Source organism: Haemorhous mexicanus, chromosome 1 (assembly GCF_027477595.1).
Source record: "Haemorhous mexicanus isolate bHaeMex1 chromosome 1, bHaeMex1.pri, whole genome shotgun sequence".
In the NCBI taxonomy this organism is placed as follows: domain Eukaryota; kingdom Metazoa; phylum Chordata; class Aves; order Passeriformes; family Fringillidae; genus Haemorhous; species Haemorhous mexicanus.
In genome coordinates this window covers 5,327,376-5,354,737 of record NC_082341.1, presented here as the reverse complement: position 1 = coordinate 5,354,737, position 27,362 = coordinate 5,327,376, and the positions used below count along the sequence as shown (strand labels likewise).

The 27,362-nt window shown below is 38.8% G+C and overlaps 1 protein-coding gene across 2 annotated transcripts; it reads left to right on the top strand.

Annotated features, from left to right (window-relative positions):
* On the top strand, nucleotides 1-25,824 carry WDR48 (WD repeat domain 48). 2 transcript variants are annotated; one of them, XM_059838998.1, is made up of 19 exons: nucleotides 1-91; nucleotides 7,977-8,117; nucleotides 8,441-8,519; nucleotides 8,792-8,874; nucleotides 8,990-9,119; nucleotides 10,905-10,993; nucleotides 11,846-11,947; nucleotides 12,277-12,501; nucleotides 13,959-14,033; nucleotides 14,333-14,435; nucleotides 14,733-14,830; nucleotides 16,436-16,543; nucleotides 16,904-17,000; nucleotides 17,505-17,600; nucleotides 19,662-19,767; nucleotides 21,156-21,243; nucleotides 21,803-21,879; nucleotides 22,623-22,815; nucleotides 23,807-25,824. In XM_059838998.1, the coding sequence occupies exons 1-19, from the start codon at nucleotides 44-46 to the stop codon at nucleotides 23,900-23,902; spliced, it is 2,034 nt and encodes a 677-aa protein (XP_059694981.1). In that variant the 5' UTR covers nucleotides 1-43; the 3' UTR covers nucleotides 23,903-25,824. The 2 variants fall into 2 exon arrangements, with proteins under 2 accessions (XP_059694981.1, XP_059694975.1); XM_059838992.1 differs by having other exon boundaries at nucleotides 17,481-17,600.
* The last annotated feature ends 1,538 nt before the right edge of the window (nucleotides 25,825-27,362 follow it).

Sequence of the window (27,362 nt, the reverse complement as noted above, 5' to 3'; positions counted from 1 at the left end):
GGCACTTCCGGTCGGACATGACGCCACAGTGTCAACATGCAAGATGGCGGCGCATCACCGGCAGAACACGGCTGGGCGGCGGAAAGTGCAGGTGAGGGCGCGGCGGGGCCGGCTAGGGCTCAAAGGGAGCTCGGAGCCTCGCGGGCCACGCCAGCGGCTGCAGGCTGTCAGCCCTTGGGGGTTTCTCTGGCAGCGCAGTCGCCTCATCTCCCACAGCCGCGCCGCGCTGCGCTGAGGGGAGGCAGCGCCGCACGCCCCCGGGGTCTCTCCCCCGTCTCCGCCGACCGAGGGGGCGAGGGCCGCCTGAGGCAGCGCGGGGGGTGAGCTGAGAGCGAGAGAACCCTGTCCCCCAGACCTGCTTTGGTGGAATGGGAATTGCCAGCAGCGGCAGAGCTGCACGTTCCTGTCTCGGCTGTGTCCGGTGCCGGAGTAGGTTTAGGTTAGATATTGGGAAGCAGTTATTTACTGTGAGCATGGTGAGACACTGAAATAGTTTTTTTAGTGAAGCTGTAGATGCTCCATCCCTGGAATTTTTCAAGGCCGGATTGGACGGGGCTCTGAGCACCCTGGCCTAGAGAAAGCTGTCCCTGCCCAGGGCAGGGGGTTGGAACTGGATAATCTTCGAGGTCCCTTCCAAGCCAAACCATTCCATGGTTCTGTGGTCTGCTTTGCATCAAGTTTCTGCTTAGTTTCTGTAAAACACTCTGTCCCTTTGCACACGTGAGCGAGGAGCAGGGTTTTTTCTTCTCAAGTTTCAGTAGTATTCCTTGCCAGCTCCATTTGTTGTAGGAAACCCGTGGCACAGGCAGTCAGGTGGGTGTAGACTTTCTCTGCACACTTGAGGAAGAATTAAACCCTGTGGTTTAGTCCCAAGTGTAGCTACAACTGGATTGTTGTAACCTTGGTGGAGACTGAAATTACCAAAGTATGTATAAAAAGTCAAGACTTTAACGGTTCAAGTCATTAACATGGATTTATTTTATGGATCTCAATGCTTTTCTTCTTGTTTGTGATACTGCCTGCCCTTTGGATGTTTTTACAGCTTTCACTATGGAAGAGATTTAATGCTTTATCAATGTGCAGAGCTGCATAGTGGCAAGTGCCAGTTTCAGCTGTACCTATGCAGTGTGATCAAATGAAATATTGATTAGGCTTGAAATAGCATTAGGAGCTTTAAAAGAGAGGTGGGTTTGATTTTTGCCATTTCTTTTATCACACAGAGGAAATGGGCATCTTGTAGAGCATTTAGTGTTTTCTGTGGTTAAGGGAAGCACTCTTTCAATTCTATATAAAGAATTCCCTTGCCTTGACAGGAAAAAAATGGATATGATTTAAAATATAAAGAATGCCTGTACTGTGAACAAGTTTTTGCAGGTTATCCCTAAGCAGGGGGATTTTATTATACCTTGATATTTGTTTGATGCACTCCTATTAATGAAGTAGTATTTCCCTGACAGCAGCATGCATCAAAGAGCTCACTGTTTCCTTTTGTCACTACTACTTTTTGTTCTCCAAGCATTGCTTAGCTCAAAAGTTTCTTTTTACAGGTGTTTTTGTGCTGATTTGTGATGTTTTGTCTGTCCTCATTGTGCTGTGAGCTATTTTGTCACCTCATTTACTAATGACACTTGATGTATATGACACTGATCTGTGTCTCAGCAGTGCACTGTGAGTTTACATCCAGATTGGTTGTGTTTCCCAGAGAAGCTTCCCAGCCCTAGAAGTGTTCAAGACCAGCTTGGACAGGGCTTGGAGCAACCTGGCATAATGGAACCAGGAGGTGGAATGAGAGCATCTGTAAGGTCCCTTCCAGCCCAAACCATTCCATGACAAACATTTATAAAGCTTAACTAGAAGCTGGGTTTTTTTCTTGGCTCTTATTATTTCACCTGCTTGTTTTGTGACAGCACTTTGTTCAAGTAAAGGAGTTTTAAATGGCTGTTTTATCCATCACCTGCAAATGGAAAAATAAAAACACTCATGATTTATTTTAATTCCCAATGGCTGAATGTTTAGGGTCCTTCTACAGAGAATTTTTGAGAGAGAGACAGAGTTGGAGAAACTTGTTCCAAACCTGTGAGGATGGAAGAAGAGGCTTTTATAAAAGGCACCTCTCAGGCATGAAGGAACTTTATTCCTTACATGGCAGGAGAGCTGGTTGAAGTTTATGGAAATCAGAACTATTATTAGCTTGGATGCACCTGTTCTACTGGTAATCAAAGCCATCCAAAATAGGCAGTTTAGGGTGCTTCTGCATATAATTTTAGTTTTCGATGGTTTAATCAGAGTGGATGTTTTAGGCCTCAAAATAAAGTCCATTAATAGAAAAAAAAAGAAGTTAAACTCTTTAAATGGGAGTCAGGCATTTGAAGTGTCCAGTGACAGGTGTTTGTGGAGCTTAGCCCTGCCTTTCTGAAGGCTGCAGGAGTGAGGCTGAGTGATTTGGGAAGGCAGTGAGGGTGCAGAGGTGTGTCAGAGCCTGATTTGGGAAGGCAGTGAGGGTGCAGAGGTGTGTCAGAGCCTGATTTGGGAAGGCAGTGAGGGTGCAGAGGTGTGTCAGAGCCTGATTTGGGAAGGCAGTGAGGATGTAGGGCTGTGTCAGATGCTGCTGTTGGCCGTGTGCTGCAGCTTTCAGATGTTGTCCTGGCAGTCAAGTCAAGGTGATGCTTTCCCAGCAGGTGCCTTGAAGGTGCTGCCCTGAAGTGGTTGCATTGTAACTGCTCTCCCAAAGTTGCTCCCTGGCCAGAATAAATTTACCCCCACACTCAAAACCTGCTGACAACACATGAGAATTTTGCCATATAAGGATCAGCATCCTTATAATACAATTGCATGAATTTTAAGCACTTTTTAGCTTTAAGTCTTGTACAGAATAAGAAAATCTCATTCTCCCTCCCTGGGAGCATCCAAGGCCAGGCTGGATGGGGGTTTGAGCAACTTGGTCTAGTGGAAGGTGTCCCTGCCTGTGGCAGTGGTTGAAATGAGATGGTCTTTAAGGTCCCTTTCAACCCTAACCATTGTTATCATTTTGAACTGATTTTGTCATATTTGTGCACTAATACTGCAGCTTACTAAATGTGATATATCTGTTATTTTTATATTTTATATATAATAAATGTAAGAATTGTAATTACAAATATATTTCATATATAATGCTTAAGCAAACACATAGCCAGTATGTTGATTCCGTTTTAAAGGGATAAAATGAGCTTCTTAATGCCTTCCATTACGTTTATTCTGGAGCCTACATAAAAATTCAAATAGTCTCCTTAATTAAAATCCATGGTTTTGGGATACGTATGCTACACCAAGATAGTAAAGCAATGCTGAATTTTTTTTCCCTTTGTCCTTTACTGCTGATCTCATTCTTGATGCAATTCAGATCTCCTGATTTTGATAAATACCTTTTTTTTTTTTTTTTATTGCTCACTTAGAAACAAGGAATGAGTGTCCTCAGAGCTCAGCTGGTTATTATTTTCTCCATGTAATTTGGTGGGATGTTTTAAAAGCAGATTTTACCCATCTGTGAAGATAGTCTGTTATAATGCAAGTAATGTAACAAGGGTAACATGAACCCACATCAGCTGATACAAGTGTTTCCTGCACGGATAAATGTAAGTCCTGCAAAAAATTCATTTGGCGTTGTGTGCCAAAATGTATCTGTGGGCAGTAGCTTTATGTTTGGAGCTCTTAGGTAGTCATTAAAATGATTACTCCTGATCCATTTAGGCTTCTGAATCCCATAAACTCTTTATAACGAGTGGATGTTTGTGCACTGCTGCTGTGGAAGATTCTTACTCATTCTGGGAGCTTATGAAAGCTGCAGCAATGTTGATGGCAAAGCTTTGGTTGTTAGTAAAATATTTCACATGCCACAAGCCCTGCTCCTCCCAGCCAATGTGGCATTAAAGCCATGCTGATCCAGATCCCATGTTTTGTGTCTGTGGTTTGCCCCTGGCTCTGTGCTCTGCTGGAATGGGCACAGCAGGGATGTGCCTGCTCCAAGGAGCAAATGCCACTGAGGTCTTAGAGCCCACACCTCTGAGGGTCTCCACATCCCTTTCCAGGCAGAACCCAGTGCTTTATCTTCAGTGATAAGATCTGTGTGCTTCAGGAGCAGAGGTGAATTTTATCACAGCAGTTTCTCCTCAACAAAAACTTCACTGCATTTATATTGTTTAGATATGTTTGTGTACACACAGGCTTGAAAATAGACTTTGTTTTTGTATTTGTGTTTTGGTTTTGTGGACTTGGCTGCATGTCCACCACTCTTACACAAGTTTCAGCTCTTTTAGTCAACTTGCTATTGCTTTTATTGGTACATTTTAAGTTCCCCATGCATTTCAACAGCCCTTCAACAGATTTTGTGGAACCCTTAATTTTTCCCTCTATATTAATATGGAATGAATGCATTTAAGTACAGGCCTGGATGCTTCTGGTGTGATACCTCCCTTTCCAAAGGATTCCATGTGGTGTGCAACAAATGTCTCATGGGGTTGTTTTTAGTTCAGCCACATGTGCTGTGTGTCTTGTTCTGGTTTTGTTAATACACAAGATGCTTATTTCAGCCTGAATGCCTGGTTACCAGGAGTAGACCAGTAAATATTTATTTTTTTGGATGAGCAAATAAATTTATTAACTATTTTCAGTGTAAACTGCTGACAGTTACTTGGGTATCATTACCATCTCTAAAATGACTTGGAGAGTCCATTTTTTGCTGTAGTCCTTTTCAGCTCATACTGTTTTCAGGACAGATGTTTTGCCTTGTCCTTAGCCAGCTGCTCAAATTGCAGTCTTCATTTGAAATGTTGCTGTTGTGTCCCATCAAGTTGCTGACCACAGAATAATTTCCTCTCATTTTAATTTTCTTTGTTCGTCCTTGTAGTATTAGAAATTTAAAAAAAAAAAAGAGTACATGTTTAATTTGGATTAGAATTACTTGTATGATTGAAAAATATCTGTTACGATTTCTCCCCATGATGTGGAGGAAGTTACCATTACCTAATAAAACAGGGATTTCTTTTTACTGTTAATCCTTCAATTTTTGACCGTTTGTCAGGACAAATATACTATTCCTTCTGTGGACAATAAATAACACTTTGTAAAATTCTGAGGAGAAACAAAAATAACTGGTTGAATTCTGTGCACAGTAGCAGTTGCTGATGGGGAATTTTGTATCAAGCTCTTTTTGTTGTTTTGCTATATTTTTTGCATCAAAGATCTCTTGTATTTACAGCAATAAAAGGAACACAAGATTTTAATCTTGTTTAATTCAGTTGTTACAGCAGAGTTATTTTTTCAAGTTTGTCACAGGGAGAAAGAAAGATGATATTGGGTTTCCTGCTCAACTTCTGCTGAGTTCCAGTTCAAATCTACTAGGGAACAATAGCACTGAAACAATATAACCCCTCTCTTTATCCCAGTTCTTTTAAAGTAAAAACAGTACTTGCCAAGAGATGTTTAGTGACTTCCACATATTAATTCAGTCAAAGGCAATAGAGGGCAAATAAACTTTTGACGATTTCAGTGCTGTTGATAATGAGAAATGGTTGTCAGTCTCCTCTGATCATGTCTTTTTGTGAGGGAAAAACAGCATTTGGTTGAGCTGACTTTAATTTCATCAAGATTAATGTAGAAATATGACTCAATTTCCAAAGTCCTGTGAAAGTTTTAATCATATATGAAAAGTACCTTGTTTACTAAAGTAAGCCATCATTTGGGGATTTTTTTTGTACTTTTAAATATTTATGGCTGTGTTTTTCTTCCCTTAAACTAAAATGAAGTAATATGTGCAAAAAGCATCAGCATTATCCTGCTTAGGTGACTAACATAGTTTGACAATCTACCTTATGAGTGGAATGAAAAGCTCTTAAATTATACCTGAAAATATAACAAATATGGGAGGTGACTGACAGAGGAGGAACAAATCCAAAAATTCAGGCTTTCTCAAATATCCTGGTAGCATTTGGGAAAATGAGATGAAGTGCCCTGCTGATCTTGAGCCTGATACTGTGTCAGGAAAATATTGTGCTATCTAATAAATTAAATTTGATCTATTGATGTCTAGGTTTGTGTCTTGCTGCTCACAGGTAGCATTTTTAACTGAGTGTTTTCATTTGTTTTATTCAAAGAGTTTGACAGCAGCATGAATTTGATGGGCATCCCTTTGCCTTGTGTTGGAATCATGCTAAACCATGACTTCTGTACACATAATCTGTGTGGGTCTTTCAGCAATAGAGCCAAGATATGATTAAGCCCAGGTTAGGAGTGGCACATAGATCTTGCTCCCTGCATCTCACAAAGAAGTAATACCTCAAGTGCATGAAATGCTTTAACAGAACACTTCTTTGTGGTTGATGGTGTCTCTTTGCAGCAGCGTCTCTGGAGCTGTGTGTAGGTGGAAACTTGAGCATGGATAGTGAGAATGCTGTGGATGAGTCTGGAATGGGTGAGAGAAGCTGAAAGTATTGGAAATGAGGACACAGTCTAAAACTAGGAGGAAGAGCTGTGGTACTAAAATGGCTGAGAGTGGCTGACAGAAGGTCTTTAAGAGCACTGGGGGTATAATAATACAGTTATGTGTGTTGTACATATACAGCTTTGTATATTAAGTGTAGTGAAGGACTTGTGGAATGATAAGGGAGAGTGTTGAGGCAGAAGGATCCAGGAGGCTCTTAATTTTGGTCCTTCAGTGTTGATCTGTAGAGCTGCTGCAGCTGGTCTGTAGAAGCAGCAGCAGCTGTTTCTCAACCAGAGAATAGCACTGGACATGTGTTTTTTGGAAGCATCAGTGCTCTGGCTGTGCTGCCTGAGGATGGGATGATTTGATGGAGGCGTTTCCCATGTTCACCAAATGGACCTGTCAGCTCTCATGGTACAGAATCTGAGCTGCTGTAAAATACTTCTGCGATAAGGACCACTGAACATCTTAATTTGTTGGATTTATTTTGTGTCACTGAGATCTGATCTGGAAAACATTTTCTTTATACTATTTTAATGCAGTTACTGGAGTGAAAAATTGATTTCAGGTCTCTAGCCCAGGACTATTCCTTGTAAGCATTTTCAAAACAGTGGTGCTTGTGTATCCAGAGGATTCCTGTTTTGAGCAGGTTTTATTACACCAAGGATGAAATTTTACCTTGTTCTGATTATATTTTATAGAATCTGGCAGGATGCATAGCTGGCATCTTCTCCTCCATTTCCCTCAGTGTGAGGGCTTTCCTCAGAGTAGTGTGTAAACCCAGGGATCAGGAAAGTGAGTGCAGTGGGTCTGAAGAAAGTGGAGTGTCTTAGAATTGTATTTACTGAACACTAATAATGGAGACTGCTGTGACCTTTCAGGGTTTCCTTTTAGTTTTTCTGAACAAATCCATGAAATAACCTTTACACACAGTGCTGTCAAACATGGAAGGAAAGAAACTAATGGACTCATTTATCTGAAAGAGCACTAGGAGTTGGAGTTTCTTATTATGTTGGCAGGTAGGTAGTTCTTAAAATATTGGTTTAAAATTAGTAGTGACACCTACTGAATTTGTATTTGCAGTCTTCTAGTGCTTCATAAGCCATGGTGACCGTATCCTCTCCTTTGTGAGGCTGGGAAATACTGGCATTGCAGCTGTGGAGACTGTGGAACCCACTTGGGAAGTGACACACAGACTCAGTGTGTTGTGTAAGATCACCCAGAATATGTACACACAGCAGGGAATTGAACTGAGGATTCTCTGGGTCTAACTGAGCTTAAGTTGCAATGATTATTTTAATCTTCTGAGCTCCAGCTGAATCTTCTCTAACTCGTCCCCATTTTTGGGAGCAAATGACTTTGGTGGTGCTGGTAACTCTCAAATTGGCAGACAATGCTTGTAAAACTCTTTGTGTTTTCTACTCAAGAACCTTGCAAAGATGAAATTAGATGTTCAGATTTTATGGCCACGTCAATATCTTAATACCATAATTGGATTTGTGCAAATGTGTTTCAGGTTTCCTATGTGATTAGAGATGAAGTGGAGAAGTACAACCGGAACGGGGTAAATGCACTTCAGCTGGACCCAGCATTAAACAGACTCTTCACAGCAGGGCGGGACTCCATCATAAGGATATGGAGTGTCAATCAGCACAAGGTCAGTCAGAACAGCCTCCCTGGCTCTAAACCTACTTTTTTCCAAGTGATCCTGCTGGTAAGCTGCCTACAGGGCTGTACCTGCCAATTATTTTTAACAGCTGCCAATTACTGTGATCACAGAATCCATTTGATATTGCTCATACTGTGGTATCTTACATAACTGTGTAGTTCTCACAAAAAGGATTCTGGGAGAGTGATTTCAAACAACTCTGTACTACGAAACTTTTGGATCCATATGCAGGTTGAAGAAGGTATCAAAACAGGATGTGATAGTCACAGTCTTCTCCATTGATGATGAGCTTATTTTTTCTTAATTTGCAGCAAGACCCTTATATAGCATCTATGGAACATCACACGGATTGGGTAAATGACATTGTGCTCTGCTGCAATGGCAAAACATGTAAGTACTTAAAAGTTTCAGAACTGCACTGTTCAGAAATTGTATACAAGTAAATTATATGCTGCTTTAATTCTTCTTTTAGATGTACAATTAATTTGTGATGTATATTTTCATTTTGGTAAATAGTGTAAGCAGCTGTTTTAATGAAAATTGAACTGTTTTATATAAATTATTGTTTTAATCTCTTTTGAAAAACAAATTAGAGTAGTACAAATATGCTCTAAAGTAATATATAAGCCATTAAAATTTAGTCTTTATTCTTTCCAATTTAGTGATATCTGCTTCTTCAGATACTACTGTTAAAGTGTGGAATGCGCATAAGGGATTTTGCATGTCAACACTAAGGACGCATAAGGTGAAAAACATTATCTGTAAATACTGTGTGTGATCAGTGCCATTGTTACAATTATTAAGATGTAGACTTCAAAAGGATAACATTGATTCATATTGTTACATTTATTTTGTTGTAGGACTATGTGAAAGCCTTAGCATATGCAAAAGATAAGGAATTGGTAGCATCTGCTGGGCTGGACAGACAGATATTCCTCTGGGATGTAAATACTCTCACAGCACTGACTGCCTCAAATAATACTGTCACAAGTAGGTACCTGGGGAGGGATGCAAATGCAATGCATTTTATTGAGTACCATAATCTGTGAGGTCAGTTTAAAACTATGAATGCCTTTTTCTGTCTGTACATAAAAAATGGGCAAGAAATTTGAAGGGTGGTTTGTATGCATTCAGTCCATTTGTTGTGTTATGTAATAGCTGGAAATCTAGAGCAGCCAACAGTCATGGAATTTAGAGGACAAGTCTCTTTGAACTGTTTCTCCTGAACTGTGACATGCTGGTTTCTCTGAAACTTGATAGAACTCTAGCTTGAGAAGATTTTAACCTCTCAACCAGCCTCTTACAGAAATGTTCTGTTAGCTTGTTTGTTCCTACATTTTCGGTGGTTTTGTGATTTGGGGTTGGTTTTTTGTTTGTATAGATGCTGAAAAAACAGGAAGTACAGCTCCTAAAGTGGGACTTGATACATTTGTCAAATCTGTCAGAAGAAGAATTACTAGATAAGCTAGACTGAAAAAAACAGAGTAACACAAAGCACTGATTACATATAAGGATAACAGACTGGTGAGATCTAACTCACTGGGGATTGGAAGGCAAGGAGAAACTGTAGGTTCTACTCATCAGGGTTAATTCTCAATGTCACCCTCATCTTTTAGGAAGTCACCTGTCCTGCTTCTCTCTCCCAGAAATGCACTACAGAATATAGAATATATATAGAACATAGGGTTATGGTATATCCTGAATTGTAAGGGACCCTTGAGGATCACTGAGTCCAGTTCCTGGCCCTGCATGGGAGAATCCCAAAAATGTCACCCTGTACCTTAGGCTGTTGTCCAAATGCTCCTGGGGCTCTGGCAGCCTTGTGGCTGTGACAATGCCCTGAGGAGCCTGTTCAGTGTCCCACCACCCTCTGGGGGAAGAACCTCTTCGTGATTTCCAGCCTAAACCCCCTTGACAGAGGTTTCTCCACTGTGACAAAATGTGATATTAAATTATGATATTAGGTTACAGATTCTGTGTTGGAAACTTAGCTCCATCATAGAAATAAATCACTGTGTGAAGTTTCACATTTTTACTGGCCATGCAGTTTGTTGCTATTCTCAGCTTTCTTGGCATACTGATGGTGTGGATTTGATTCTTGTGGAAATGCCTAATTGTGCTCTCTAAATAGATGATTTTCATTTGCCGTGTCTGTGTTTTTCTGAGTTGAGGGACTGGTACTTTAATCTCCAAAAGAGGGTTAGACTGGTTGGTCTAGAATTCCTCAGCTCTGATGGTAGGTGTGATTCTGAGGAGCTGCCATATGGTTTTCATAAGTGCAGAGGTAGCATCCCTGCTCAAATAACACATTTCAGTGCTGCAGTGTAACTTCTCTGCATTTCTGCTGAACTAGAAGAGCCTTTAATACAAAATGTAGAATTTTACTGTTACTTGGCTTGGCAAAAAAACCTCTGTACTTAAATCCAAATGCTGCGTTACAAGATGACAATGAAGTGTCATATTCCAATGACATAGTTGAGCAAGAGTAGCTTGATGGCCCTGGCACAGAACTGTGGTGCCTAAAGGTCACCAAAATTGTAATGACCATAAATTTGAGAGGTTACTTTGTTTTTAGGCAGCAGTAGATGAAGAATTGGAATGGGGTTTTCCCAGCACTATGCTGACTATAGTCTTTCTTAAAGCAACTCTATATATGGGGCAGAGTGGCACTATTTTCATGAGTCAAGGAGAATTAAAATACCAGGTTTGAGTGAATAAGTGTGTGTTTCAAATAATAGCATTAAAATTGAAAATGTGAATTTTATTTTGAAATAGCTTCTTCCCTGAGTGGGAACAAAGACTCAATCTACAGCCTTGCAATGAATCAAATGGGAACAGTTATTGTATCAGGGTCCACTGAAAAGGTAAGCAAAATTTGGTGGGGTTCATTTCACTTCAGTTCAATTTCAGTATAAAGAGACAGTTGTATTCATTTTCAAAGTCATGTCTGTAGCAGCTTTTGTGTTTTCAATTGTGAGGGCAGACACTTCTCTTAAGTGGGAGTGCCAGTGTAGGATACAAATCCTGCCTCAGTCTGAAGATGTGATGTATCCATAGAGCTTTAATACATAGGGGAGACAATCAGATCCTCTTGTGTAACCCTCTTTGTCAGGGATCATTACATTTCCCTACAAGAGCTCTGATTTTGAGGACACATGACTCAGATGATTATCAAAACTGAAGCAGTTGCTGCAGGTAGGAGAGAAGGTGCCAGCAATTTGCAAGATCCCTGCAGGAGGTGGGAAATGAAGTGAGCTAATGAAGCTCAAGTGTTCCCAAGAGACAGCCCTTGCTCTTTGTTAAGGAAGGTAAAACAGGCTTAAGTCTGAGTTGGTTTTTGGTTTTTTTTTTTACCTAATCTAACCTTGAGAGAATTTTATTTCCAAGACAATATAAAACAGAAAATAGGATTCACCATTGAAGCATCTGAGAGAATTCTCAGAAGCACATTTTATGCCCACATCACGCTGTCCAGTTTACAGTCACTTCCATTCTTTAATTTCTTTATGACAGAAGAAGCCAGAACAAATTAAAGAGATTATTAGAGCTGCATGAGATATAGTTATGTCTGTCTTGTTCTAACATATTTTCAGTGATGGATGTCCACATGTTTGGAATAAGGGTTGATTCATTTGGAAAGGCTTAATTTCTGCAGAGGTAGTGCTCTGGTGGCAAGAATGATGTTAATGTCATTTATCCAATGTCTCTTTCCATAGGTTCTAAGGGTGTGGGATCCAAGGACTTGTGCAAAACTAATGAAACTCAAAGGGCACACAGACAATGTCAAAGCTTTGTTGTTGAACAGAGATGGCACCCAGGTATGTGCTTTAACCTGAGACAAAGGCATTTTACAGGGAGCAGAAATGTCATTAGTCCATTTCAATGTAATTATTCAATGTCCTAGATTACAGATGTTTTGTGGTTTAGGGGGGAGGCTGATGGATGAAAGTTGTTTTAGTTACATATTCACCTAGGTGTGAAGTGGGTTTACATAAAATACTGGAAATCCTGACTAGAGCTTGTACCTGTTCAGCAGCATTTTAGAGGGAAAATATAACTATATGAATGATCAAATCTTTTTATGAGGAGTAAATCTTTTGAAATACTTAACTAACTGTTTGATTGAAGTGTGCTGGTCGTTGCTCAGTGTCTTTCAGGCAGCTCTGACGGGACAATCCGCCTGTGGTCCCTTGGGCAGCAGAGGTGCATAGCCACGTACCGAGTCCATGACGAGGGTGTTTGGGCTCTGCAGGTCAATGAAGCCTTCACTCATGTTTATTCAGGAGGAAGAGACAGGAAGATTTATTGTACAGATCTAAGAAATCCTGATATCAGGGTGCTGATCTGTGAAGAAAAGGCACCAGTTCTTAAGGTAATTGAGTTTAATTCAGAGAATCATAGAATGTCTGAGGTTAGGAGTGATGGCTGAAGATCATCTCGTTCAGTTCTCTGCCCTGCCCAAGAGCACTGGATGAGTTTTCAACCAGTTTTCAACCAGTTTTCAACCAGTTTTCAACCAGTTTTCAACCAGTTTTCAACCAGTTTTCAACCAGTTTTCAACCAGTTTTCAACCAGTTTTCAACCAGTTTTCAACCCCCATCAAGATGCGGGTTGAGTATCTCCAAGAATGGAGAATTCACAATTTGTGCCAGTGTTCTGTTACTCCCGCAGTATAAAAGGATAATTGCATGTTTTCTCATGAAACAGTGGCTTGAGGTATAAATTGATTTAAGAATTCGCATTGCCTAACAAGTGTTTACTGTACCACATCTTCAGCAGATTGGCTCTGTCTCCTAAATTGCATCTGAAGTTTAATTACCTAAAGGAGATGGATGCCTGGCAGCTACTGAAAATGTGCAAAATTGAATATTACTGAAATTGAATATTCTTCACACATGAGAAGTTGGGTTTATCAGGCTCTAGTACAGTTTTAAGAAACTGAGCTGGCACTGCCAAGGTTTTATACAGAAGTGGATTTTTCTTAGCAGCAGCATATATTCACAGGACTATTTTAGAATCTGTTACATACTCATGGCAACCAGGAGTAAAGTTGTTTGTGGGTTTTTTTGAACACCTAAACATGATATTTGCATGCACAAGTCTGAATCTTTCAAAGAGGCTGGTTTTTAAATTTTTTTGCTGTCTCTAACTTTAGTGACATGACTTTGGAACCTGCAGGTATATAAGGAGTGTGCAATTGAAACATATGCTAATAGATATGAGCAGCCTGGCTTTCCTTGGGAGTGAACTCTAGTTTAGTGTATTAAGATAAAATCCTTGATATGTTAATTTAGTTCTGGAATAGTCAGAATTTGAGATGTCAGTTCAAAATGGAAAATGAAAGTGCTGGTCAGCTGTACAAAGGTCAGAAGGTGCCTCTAATCTTGGCTATAGTGATCTGAGAAATTTTATGTCCTAGCCAAATGTGTAAAATTCTGCTTTTTCTTTAGTATGGAACTTCTTACATTCTCATTTTAGCCATATGAAATGTCTGAACACAAAGTGATTGAGAAGATACTGTACTTGTGAAACTGTCCATCAGGCAAGATTGCATCATGCTGGAAGAAATTCTAACTACTGTGTTAATACAGATTGCAGCTATTATTGCCCAAGTCTAGAATTCATTTGTTGAATATTTGTAATAATTCCTCTGGGTTTTCAGAAGTTTAATCTTAACTACTTTTCATTTAAATTTTGTATTTCTACAGTAAACTGAAAGTAGTGCTGTTTCTGACATACTCTCAATTATATGACTGTCGATACAAGACAATACAAATTATCAAAGGGAAACTAACTAAAGCATGACTGAAAGTTTGTTTCATTATTTAGATGGAACTGGATAGGTCAGCTGATCCTCCTCCAGCACTTTGGGTAGCAACAACTAAATCCTCTGTGAATAAATGGGTAAGTGATACATTTTACAGTCTGTGAATGGAGTAGTCATGGGATGTGGATGTACTGTGATGTGTAAGTTTTCTTTAGAATAAATCATAAAATACTAACATTGAAATTGCTCAAAAGGTAAGAAGCTTTGAATGACTTTCTTTGCTCTGTGTTCATGATGCTTTTAGAAATAAATTATATTCCTTGGAAGGGGATAGTTAACATCTAAATAGGAGCATGAACTGGCAGTTGTTACTCACAGATAAAAACAGAATTTATAGATAATTATGAATGTGTCATTATTTTCTTTCTTTCTTTAGACTTTGAAGGGAATCCATAATTTTAGAGCATCAGGAGATTATGATAATGATTGTACCAATCCCATACCACCCCTGTGTACACAGCCTGACCAAGTTATAAAAGGTAAACAGCTGTTTTGCAGAGGACCTTGTAAAATCTGTTATCTTTAGCTCAAGTGATAGAGCTTTAAGATTGACTTAGTTTTTTAAAAATTTGATACTATGATTTCAACCAGAACAATGTGGTTATTGTCTATCCACTGTTGGTTATAGTTAAAATCATGTTTAAACCTTAGTGGTATCCAAGGTTTACACAAAAAAGTGAAAGCAAAGAACAGCATATGTCATGTCATTTTTATCTAAAATCACATTAAATTAAATTGCATGACAATAGTAACCTTAATTCTTGTTTGTTTGCCAGGGGGTGCTAGTATTATTCAGTGCCACATTCTTAATGACAAGAGGCACATATTAACCAAAGACACAAATAATAATGTGGCATACTGGGATGTCTTGAAGGTAAGGATGTAATTTCAGGTTTTCTACTGTTGGTTGATTAATTATTTTGTGCTGCTTTTTTATATATACATTTTTAGTGTTTGAGATTTCTGTTGTAAAAAGTAAATAATTTTTGTCTCAGGATATCATGTAAGGTTTGCCTTTTGAAAAAAGAAGGGGCATTTCTGAGCTTATTGTAGCTTTCCCTGAGGTGAGGTTGATATCTGCATTCACCTGAATTCAATCCAATACTGACATCTGCATTCTCCTGAAGTTCAGACTCTTGAATTTTTTCCAGGAAATAGTAAGGTGTGTTTTGATGGGGTTTTGTTTCAAAGAGGGCTTGTGTTTGCTGGTAAGTCAGAAAGGCAGGAAAAGGACCAGAAGGAAGTCTGGCTCCTACCTGGTGTTGCCTGGGGAGACTTGGTGTGACATTTCATGATGTTGCTTTACCCAATGATTGCTCAGAGGAGAGGGGAAAGAATGCAAAGAGAAAGGACTCAGGACTCAAATCCCACATCAGTGAGATGGTCAGCAATTTCTTCTCTGGCAGAAGCCTGTTTAAATTCTAAATATTTTCTTCTTGAGCTATGCAGTGCAGCAGCCAAGATCAGTAATGAGGTAAAGCACGCTCAGCCAGCTTACTGAGTTGTTGACGGAAGCAAAAAAGAAATTAAGTTGGAGGATATAGATTTATGCTAAAAATTATCTAGATTCTTTTTGGAAAAGTTTTCTTTATTTCGGTATGTATTTAAGTGTGCACTGTTAGATCTCAGGACCAAAGCCAAATGCTAATGTTAATTTTTACTTTCATTCAGGTATTTTTTTCTTAGTAAGGTTGTGAAAAGTGTCACTTGACATATATTTAAATACATATTCACTGTAGGGGTGAGATGATTTGCCAGGTCAGAGTGTTGCTCCTGCACTCAAAAGCTGAGACTTTATTGAGCATGAAGAAGAGAGGGAGGTTTTCCTGCCTGAAGCTGCACCCTTCAGTCTTTGCTTCCTGTAACTTTTCCTAGATTTTGAGGGAATAAATTCCAAGGTTGTTGCAGCCCTTGGTGTTTGCCTAAAGCAAATATTTCAGAATGACTCTGCAAGTGAATTATAATAATTTGGATTTTAATAGAATTACTTAAAGGACTTCTAAAGTAAAAGTATGAAAAAAACAGAAATGAAGCATCAGAAATAAAGCACAGAAATTCACTCACTGCTGTTCCCATTGCAGTAGCTGAGCTCAATTTGTTGCTTGATGTGCTGGAAATACTGGTGTTTGATGGAGTACTGAAATATTGGCACTGATGGGGAGAAAAATGACAGGGAGTATTAGAAGACAGCAGTCTACTCAGTGCAGGGAAAATATTTTTTAGTAATCTGAAGTAATATTTCCAGACCTCTCTACTGGCTTGATTCCACTACCTCAGAGATAATAAATGAAGAATAAAAATTACTTACAATATAAATCACTGTTTGACTTTTAAAAAAAGATTTAACCTTTAACTTGGATGTTTTTGGACTGTTCAAGGAGAGATCATAAGTCACAATCATTCCAAGTGTGTATGAAAATCAAGGAAAAGTCTTGGTCTTGGTATAACTCAATACTTGTACATTTCCTTTGGTGAGCAGGCATGTAAAGTTGAAGACCTTGGGAAAGTAGATTTTGAAGAAGAAATTAAGAAGAGATTTAAAATGGTTTATGTGCCAAACTGGTTCTCAGTGGATTTAAAAACCGGGGTGAGTTACACCTCCTACATCTGTCGTTTTGATGTCATATTTCACTTTTTTCATATATTGTTTGTTCAGAAAGGTTTTAGTTTGTTAACTTTAGAAGAACATTCATTGCTTATCTGATGGATTAAATTTATTTTCAAGTAAAACAGCAAATTTTACTTCTTAATAGTTGGAATAACAGATTTGTTTTAATTAATTTGTGGTATAGTCCACCAATTCTAATTGTGAATTAATACAGTTTGGTAAACAAAGTTGGCTGTCATGCTTTCAGAAATTCTTTGGTTTGTAGGAGCAAAGTTAAAAATTTATAGACTTAGTTAATCCCAAACAACTATTACATTCCTCGTGGTCTTTTGCCAACAGATGTTGACAATTACTTTGGATGAAAGTGACTGCTTTGCAGCCTGGGTTTCAGCAAAGGATGCTGGATTTAGCAGTCCCGATGGTTCTGATCCAAAATGTAAGTTTTAACTAATATTAGTGGTTTATTTTAACAAAGAAATCAAAATAAATTCCAGTATATATGTTTTGAAGTATTCCAGTGCTACCTATGTCAGGATCTGGTTGGATTTTGAGGCTTACTTTCTTAATACTAAATTCTGTAGCATGTTCTCCAAAGAAAGTATTTCCTTTTTTTTCTGAAACAGTCATGTTCAGGGTTTACATTTAATTTTGTTTTAAACTTTTAAGATGCAAAAGGGAAAAAGTAATTATAACCTAATGTAGGGAATGTTAAACACATGAGTGGTCCAGCAGCAGGGATTCTAAAATCAGCTCCTCATGAAAGATTGTAACATGCAGCTCTCAGATTGTGACAAGCAGATTTCTGTGCTCATAAATAGTTTGCTTTGGGAACAGACCTGCTCAAACTCATGGGGAATTTTCAGCTGTGGATCAAATGGACGATATTATATTGCCCATGTTTTTTGTGTGATTGAAGTTCTGCCTCACTGTGTGTTACCAGTAAACCTTGGAGGGCTTCTGCTGCAAGCACTTCTGGAGTATTGGCCTAGAACACATATCAATCCAATGGATGAAGAAGAAAATGAGATAAACCATGGTTAGTATTTAATATTTTCCTTTTTTATTACTTGTCCATGCATTGTTTGTTATATGTTTCTTAAACAGATACACTTGTTGTCTTGCACCTATCTCTCTGTGCTTTATAGACTTCATGTTTTCTAGCACTTCTAAATTTGCTTTACACTAGAAAGTGTGTTGTACTTCTGAAAGTATCAACAAAAATCTTAGGTCTCTCTATAAAAAGAAGTAAGTGAATAAATGATTCTGAAGTTACAGAAACATGATGAAAAATATTGATGAAAAATAATTACTGGCAAACTGAGGCTTGACTTGGAAAAGAAATGCTAGATAATGACAGTAAATAGCAATAATTCAGTTATCCAACATTAGCAAGTATTCTCTTGACATAATTCCAGTTTTCTTCTAGGTATTGTGAACAAAATAAAAGCTTGATTGGAAAAAATATATTCAGTGTAATAATACATGAAGTAGCTCCATAGAAAACCCCTTAAAGTGGTGTTTAAGACAGTAATGCCAAGTCTAATCAGGCCTTAGATAAAAGCCATGTGAAATGCAAGGTAGAGGCTGAATTTGGCAAAATAAGAGACTCTAACTCTGAGTTGGAACTCAATTCAACCCAGGTCAGAGTTAACTGAAGTCTCATTTTTGGTGATTAAGAAATTACCTTCTATAGATAGATGATGCAATTAAGAAAACTGCACATTCAGCATATCTCTCTGCTTTGTTACAAGACTGTGCCAAGAATTAGTTGCTTTCTTCTTTCAAAACTGGCCTCCAAGGAGGTTTAGAGCTCTTGGCAGACTCTTCTGGATCCAGCTGCTGATTCTCAGACTGTGTATTGGCAGTTTGCAGCTTAGAGCCAGACCAGGTTTGAGAAGTGTCACTCACAGGCTTCTGTGGTGTTGGATTATTGATGCTACACTGCTTATTCCTGTGTAGAGTTGTGGATTAGTGAAATATTTGAAGTACTCACAACAGAATATTTTCATTGCACTTCCAGAAGAAAAAAATTAGGAGACTGGCACTGAGCAGTGACTTGAAGGTGAAGAGTACCTGTTGGACACTGGCATTTATGTAGAGATACAAATTTAAATAAACACAAATGATGTGCAGTGTTGTTCCTCTCAATTGTTCGGAGAAGTGTTATGAAAATATCTTTCAAACTATAGGATTTTTCACTTGCTGTAACTTCAGTGTCATGTTTACCCCTTCCAATACAGATTTTCTTTATTTCTTTCTTTGCTTGTTACAATTTCTGACCTTTCTTTGTCTACATATGTTTCTGGTTAGAAAGCTGGGGAATCATTCATCTCATCAGTCTGTGCTATTTAAATTTCTTCATGTTGCTTGAACATCTCTTCAAACACAGTAATGAGGTGCTACAATGTAATGGAGATGATTTTTCCCAGGTGCCAGTCAGGCATCCAAATTCTTCTACATTGTTTCCAGATACCTACTGATTAGAAGCTGCACTGTTCAAGAGGTGTATAAATAATGCTGATTTTTCTTTAATCTTGTCCCATCCACCTGATACAGAATGAGGTTTTTCAGTCTTTGAAGAACCATACTGCTGTAATTAGCTATAATAAATTGAATTTATAACACAAGAAGTTCAAGGCACTGTCAATCTGAGCTTTCCTAGTACATTGTTTGGACATCTGGCAAATGCAGGTAGAAGAGCAGTACAAACAGTCCTTCAGAGTTCTGTACAGTCACTCTAGAGGGAAAAACAGTCTTGTCTTAGCAGAGTCTCTTTAGTTGATTCCTAATTTTACTATTGTTCAGTTTGACAAAAGAAATGGGGAAAAAACCTCATGATTGGGTTTTGATTCCTGGACTTTTTTCCTTTTTTCACAGGCTTTTGAAATAGGCCTGCCACAAACCTGTTTTGATCTTGTTACTCTCTAGTGTTTTTTTTAATATACTTGCTGTATCTTGGAAATGGGAATTTTCTTGGTTTTCATGAGGCTCATGTTCTTATTAATTTACAAAATGTATCTGCTGTAAGTGGAATGTGTGCCCAGTTTTAAGGCCCAGTGCAGTCTCACTTCTGTTTTATGTGTTTTTTTTCCAACAGTGAATGGGGAGCAGGAGAACAGAGTCCAGAAGGGAAATGGATACTTCCAAGTGCCACCACATACACCAGTTATTTTTGGTGAGGCTGGAGGACGCACTTTGTTCAGGTATAAAAACTTACAAATACAAGTTCAGTGGCTGAGCAATCCCTTTCTTAGTGCAAGCAGGAATGTTATCAGAAATGTTCTTTGGCTCTGTTCTGTACATTTAAGACATGCCCTTGACAGGCAAAATAAGCACCTGTTGATGATGATTTGGCATTGTTTAACTGAGCATCTGAGTTTGAGCATCAGCAAGGTGTGGGGTTTTAAAGCAGTAATAGTTCTGTACAGTCCTTAGTTGTGTGTGATATTTTTGGGTGCCCTCTTTCTGCAAACTGATAAATTAAACTGTGTTTTAGAATGAAAGTGTGCTACTTTAGATTCTTATGTGTTGCGCTGATCTCTGAGGATGAATTATTCAGGAGCTGCTGCTCACTAGAGAATTGGCTTCTGCTCCCAAAATTAGTTGATAAATCCAGTAGAAGGTCCTAATCTCTGGCAGGCAGGAACACTATTGCAATGTGTGTACTGGTTACCCTTCTATTTCTTCTTGTTCTACATTGAAAAACCCAACTGTGATATGTGATACATCAGAGTCTGTTTAACAGTGCTGAAACACAAGTTCTGAACTTGCAAACACTGAGTTCTTTGATATTTACTGACATAGTGGATTTTAAATTTAAGGGATTGGGCATGTTTGAAGTGTTGGTTTTGTTTGATGTATCAGTTTTCCAAGCTTAACAGGCCCCAAAATGATGTAACTTTTGGTCAGGGAAACCATTTTCAGCTTGGAAAACTTTTTTTCCCACAGTATCAATGTATTTATGTTGTACCTGGGGTTTAATATTTGCCTGCATTCTGTTCTGGTGGATCTTCCCTCTTATGTAGCTGCTCCTGCTCCCAAGAAAGCACTGGAAAGACCCCATTGGAGGGAGCAAGCCATGTTTATGGGACCTAAAAGGTGGCTTGCAGGACTCTGACAAAATACCTCATTGCAATTTATAAAATGAAATGTGGCTTTTTTGCATCATTGCATGTGCACATTTCCTAAAATTGGTTTTATCCTTTCCTTCAAGTGAGGGCTTAGCAGATGCTTTACATGCAAAGCTCATTTTTCTCAAGAGGAGAGAATTGCTTTGTGCCAAGTGCCTCTCCCCTTCTCCTGACAGTTTTGTACTTCAACACACAAACATAACACAATCCAGAGCAAAGTGCTTTTATATATTTTCTGTGTCAAAGCTGTAGTCTCCTGAGATCCTACTCTCTGTTTCTGGGATCTGTCTTCCTACAGCTCCTTCTGCTCTTTACAGAAAATAATCTCTTCCTCAGTAAGTTCATGATCCTAACAGAGTTCAGGCTCTCTGCCCATTAAAAGGGCAGAACCTCTCCTGAAAGCTTTTTAATGCAATGGCAATAATTGTTGTTACAATAAAGGTTATTTCTTTGTGTCTCAGGTTGCTATGTCGGGATTCAGGTGGTGAAACTGAATCCATGCTTCTTAATGAAACAGTGCCACAATGGGTAATTGACATCACTGTGGATGTAAGTATTGGGTGTATAAGTTTGGCTTCTTTTAGTTTTTTCTTAATATGTACTACAATTAACTTTGCAGTATCTGAAATGACATTTTGCATTTTTGCTTTGTTTGTATTTAAAATAAATGGTCTCAAGGTCTGTAATCAAGACCCTTTGAGATGCATCATTTTTTTATGTGTCTAGTTAAAGTAATTTTTGCTCAATTTTTTTTTTTTACAAACTCAGATAAAGAATTCAAAATTCTGTGCATAATTGGTATCCTTTCCTAGTGACTCAGGAATAGAGAGTACACTTTGTATTGCTGGTGTCTTTTGATACTATCTAATTGCCTTTGAAATAAATGATAATTTATATTCAAAGGCTAGAAGATCTGTGCATCATCTAAATTGAAGTGTCTCAGGAGTATGAGTGATTTGGAAGTTAGCTGTGGTGGGGATGTTGATTAGGAATCTCTCATGAGCTTTGGTAATTAGGAGCTGAATATACTTCACATTGCAGCTGCTGCAAATAGGAGCTGATAATGGTTCATCCTAAATTAACACTTCTGAAACTTGTTTCCTTCTAGAAAAATATGCCCAAGTTCAATAAGATTCCCTTCTACCTCCAGCCTCATTCATCATCAGGGGCAAAAACTCTAAAAAAGTAAGTAATGCAAATATGACTATCAACATTGAATATCCAAATTGCAGAAAAAAACTTTAAGCTCAAGGAAAAAAACAAACAAACAAAAAAAAAAGGCAAAAAAACCACTAGACCAATTCACTGATTTTTCCAGAGAATTGTTTTGTGCTTGATGGATTTGTAGAAGTTCTTAGTCATTTAGCAGCATTGCTCTAAAGTGCTAAGTTATATCAGAACATTTAAAAGAACTGTGGATTTGGGTTCCACAGGCAGTTGTACATGTTTATGCTAAGAAATGTCTAAGAACTACCTACTGAAATGGGACTTTGTCTTTTGTGGTATTTAATCAGAAAACAGATGAATTTGTAGATTGTTACTCTGTTCAGAACCACAGCTTTGTTTCCTGTTGCCAATAGAGATGAATAATTGCATTTCGAAAGGAGAAGGAACAAGTAGGGAATGCAAACTAGTTTGCCAGTCACATAAGCTGTAAGTGGGAGCTGGGTTGGTTGGAAATCAATGTAGATTTTTATCTGGTCATTTGAATATCTCAACTACTTTTGAGATTTTTGCTGTGTGACTCTGGCTAAATTGCTGTTATGATCATGGCATTCTGGATGATCCTGATAATTTACTACTAGACAATATAAAGATGATCTCTGTGTAGTTGCATAGTTTGCTGCAGCTAAGGAAGGTGTTGAGAAAAAAACTGCATTTCTTATCTTCACAAGTTTTTTCCTGACAAAGTTCTCTAACTCCTTTAGAGACCGGCTGTCAGCCAGTGACATGCTTCAGGTGAGAAAGGTGATGGAACATGTGTATGAGAAAATCATCAACTTGGACAATGAGTCTCAGACAACGAGCTCCTCCAATAATGAGAAAGCAGGAGAACAAGAAAAGGAGGAGGACATTGCTGTGCTAGCAGAGGAGAAGATTGAACTTCTGTGCCAGGACCAGGTAAGTTCCCTGTGATCAAAACCAGGCTCTAGCAGTGAATTGATTGTGACTTTTTGAGTTCTGAGCTTGAAGTATGCTATAGATTATCTGTTAACTTAAAAACTAAGTAAATGTTATGATGTTAAGTTAGTGCTGACACTAGTTTCTGACAGTTGCAGATAGGCAGATGAAGGAATTTTCATAAGAAACCTGTTTAATTTGGTCTTGCATGGGGCCCTACAGGGTTACTTACTCGTAGTCAACAAATGGCCTTAATACAGTTCCATAGAGTTGTATTTTTAACATTTCTTGAATGTTTTGAGTTCTGCTTTTTTGGCAGTTTTCAAAATTGGTCCAAAACCATAAATTGCCTAATAAGTGTAATGGATATTATGCACTGATGATGTGGTTGTAATCTGAAGTTACGGGTTACTCTGCTAAAATCTTTCAGTAATGCATCGGGCTCAGTTGCTAACTGAAAAATCTGAGCTTTTGCATGGTGTGGTATTTTCTGGGCTGCCCTGTGGCAGGAAGGAATGGTGAATCTGACTCCATGTTCTTAGAGGACTAATTTATTATTTTATGATATTATATTAAAGAATACTGTACTAAAGAATAGAGAGAGGATAGGATACTTACAGAAGGCTTAACAAGATACTAATGAAAAACCCATGGTTCTCTCCAGAGTCTCAACACAGCTGGCTGTGATTGGTCATTAAGTAAAAACAATTCACATGAAACCAATCAATGACCAGTTGCTAAACAATGTCCAAACCACATTCCAAAGCAGCAAAACACAGGAGAAGCAGATCAGATAATTGTTTTCATTTTTCTCTGAGGCTTCTCAGCTTCCCAGGAGAAGAAATCCTGGTGAAGGGATTTTTCAGAAAATACGATGGTGACAGCATAGCTCATCTTGGTATCAGTTTTCAGTTTGGTTTGCTTTGGTTTTTTTTTAATTTCTGCCAGCCTAGCAGTGTTGTGGAGTAAAAGCTGCCTTTTTGCTGTGTAGGTTTTGGACCCCAACATGGACCTTCGAACTGTCAAGCACTTCATCTGGAAGAGTGGCGGGGACCTGACGCTTCACTACCGCCAGAAATCGACGTGAGGGCAGCGCGGACCCAGAGCAGTCATTTCTAACTTCACCTTGCTGTGCTGGTTCCAAGAGTAGTTCTAGAGCAGCCCTGAACCCCTAAGGTAGATGAGACTTCTAATGCCTCAGTATGGATGGGAAGTAAACATTTAATTGAAGTGACTAATAGACCTGTAATATAGAGGAAAAAAAAAAAATCTATATGACTTAAACTAAAGTCTGTCCTAGTCTCAGTCAATGAGATGGGAGGTCCCTGAGTGGTTTGTGTTGTGTGAGGTGTACAGAGAGTGGATGATAACCCAGTGCAGACTTTTGCTTCCTCCTTTTTGCTTTTGGTTTTTTTCCAGAACATAATCCCCTCATCTGCTCGTGCTCGGTATCAAACAGGTTTGGCCGTATTAGTCACTGTTCACAATGTAATGAAGAACTGCACACGAGGTATTTTTAGTACATTCCATTCATAAAGTTCCAGCAATGATTTTTCACAGGTTACTTCAGCATTTCTACCACTAAAAGAAATTTGGAAAAGAAAACACCAGAAAATAGGTATTGCATACTTGAATGAATGGGCCCATTTAATTGCAAACCAAGGGTTAACATGAGAATTGTTTTAATTGCTTTAGAAAGCTGTTGACATGCAAGATAAGAACACTAGAAAATTATCAGAGCAATGTGAGTCCAGTGATGCTGTGCATCATAATAGAGTGAACGTGCTTTGCAGCAACTTAGAGGTTTTTTTTTTCTAAATATATATAACTTCTTCCTGCACTGTCCTAGGTGTTCTAAAGACACACGAGTCTAATTTTTGGTAACTGTGCTCTAAAAGTATGTGACATTTTGTTAAAACTTCAAACCATTCTGATTATAACTTCATATGTTCAATGTTAAACTTTAAAAACTTCTCAGCAGATTTCATATTCATGAGATAAAAATAATGATTCTTCTTTTCTGAGGTTTTATATGCAATTGTTCTTTTGTTAGAGATTTATGCAGATCTTGTTTTCACTGCTATTTCTAAAAATCTGTGACTGTCATAGGCTCATGGTAATCTTTTATAGAAATTTAACTTATTGGGGGGAGGGAGGGTAAGGGCCTTTCAGCTTTTTGTGAGGAAAATGTGGGGATATCCCAGAAAACCATTTGTAGCCAGAATTGAGCAAATTACAAATCCTCGTAGAGAAATGGTTTAAAAATTACTCTTGTCTGAAGCAGAAGCACAAGTGCCTTCAAGGGGCAATATATTATTGGAGTTTCTTCAGGAGACACATGCTCTAGCCCTTCCTGTATCTTGTGATCAAGATTTAGGTTGAGGCCTAAGGAAAGTCCCAATAAATTATATTACTGGGATTGTATTGGTCAGACAAAAAGTAAAGTATTTTTCATCATGTTTTATTTGAAAAAATAGTCAAAATATAGTCAAAATAGTAATTCCCTTCTGCACTTTAAACCCAGCAAAACAAGTTTGTTGCTTAGACAAAACCATGGTTCAGAATTAAGCTAGCATGTCTTTTCCCATCTTTTGAGAATCAGGTTCAGTTTTCTATCCCCATTTCTGTGTATGCTTAGTTTGACACAATTGTGCTTTAACTGCACATTTTTAGTGCTGTTTGTGAATTAAATGGTTAAACAGAACTGTAACTTCTATTGGTAATCTGTCCTGACTTGTATTTATTACTAGCAAGGGTCTTTGTCTGTTCCAATAGGCACTGTTTGGGTTGTTTTGTTTCCTGGTTGTCTTCCTGTCCTATTGTATACATTGGAGTTGCTCACAGTAATTTTTTGTTTGAAATCAGCCCAAGGTTGTAACTTTCCTTCTGTTTTTTCTTTCTAACCATCCCAAAACACAGTAACAGGAAAGATTAATGGAAGAGTCTGCAATGCCAGAAGGGTAAATGATGTTTCACAGTTGTATAGAATAAAAGGCTTTAGTTAAAATATTTTCAAGTTGTTTTGTGTACTAGATAAATTGTGCAATTTTGGAGCTTGAATTTAACAAAGGGCTTCAGAGTGCTTTGAAGGCTCAAATAATGCAATGGCTGAAGAAATGGCAATGCCTTAGCAGAATCCTGTGAAGATAATCTTGTAATGTGGTTGGATGTAAGAATTTCTGAGGTGAGCAGACCTTCAGATGTGAGCTCTGAGTCCTGTTGAGGGGAGAATGTCACATGGGCAGTGCTGCTTTTGTACTATGAAAGTATTTTGTGCTGACAAGTGACCTGTGCCAGTTGCTGCTGAGCTGTCTGGGTGTGGAAAGGTTGTAAGAGACACATGGGAAACCAAGCTGCATTTCCTGATGTTGAAAATGCCAGGACAGAATGCTCAGAGCTTTTGCTGTGGAAATTGTCAGCTGAGCTGCTCTCTCAGAGCACACAGTAGTTTAATACAGTGCCCAAATGTGCTCCCAGATTCCCAGCTCGGACTTACATGATGTGTACAGTGAGAAGGGTTTTTTTGCTACTACCTTTTAAATTCTATCACCTTTTCTGGAGTTGTGCTGTCTGTAAGAGTCCTGAAGGCAGAAGGAGGAGAGCATTATATGAGAGCATAATACAAGAGTCACAGCCCCTGGGAACATTGTGAGCAGAGTTTAGGATAGCCAGAATCATAGAGAAGGCTGTAGATTTGCAGAAGTTACTTAATTTCCAAGTTCACAATGGGAAGGAGTTGTAAATCTAGTGTTTAGTAGTGCAGCCTGTCTCCCAGAAAAGCATTTAGATGGGGTGGGGCTGAGAACAGGAGAGCTTGGCTCAGGGCTTGTAGCTGAAGTGTATCATTTTAGGATGAGAAGAACTGCTTGAAGGATTTACCAGTAACTTTAAGAAACCCTGAAAGAATACTCAGAATAAGCTCTAGGTAGAAAGGTTGTGGACTCCCCTTCCCTGGAAGTGTTCTAGGCCAGGCTGGATGGGGCTCTGAGCATCCATGATCTCTGAGCATCCTGTTCTAGTGGAAGGTGTCCCTGCCCATGACAGGGGGTTGGAACTGGATGAGCTTTATTACAGAATCATAAATGGTTTGGGTTGGAAGGGACCTTAGTGTAGTTCTGCCTCTTGGTCTTGGGATTTATTAGTTGGATTGTCCATGCATTCCCCAGGAGAGCGGCAGCCAGGGACTGGCAGGGCAGTTACTGGTATAGAGACATTACACCAAGGTATGATTTTTCCTTTCACAGAGGTCCTGTTTGATTCAAACTTCATCCCTAGAAATTTATTGAACTTGATATTTAGAATCAATCTTTAAGCACATGATCTTACACTGTGGATGTGGTGCTGGCTCCTCAACAGAGTCACTTCCCAGCTGGATAACAGAGCTGCTGGGAGCACACACACACTTAACAGGAAAGTGGTTGGTTGAAAGAGCTCCCTGTACTCCTGTACAGTGGAGGTTTTTCTGTACAGAGCTGTGCAAACACCCTGCAGAGCAGAGATGCTGTCTAGAGCCTGGGTGGGACATGTCTGATCTCTGAGGATATTGT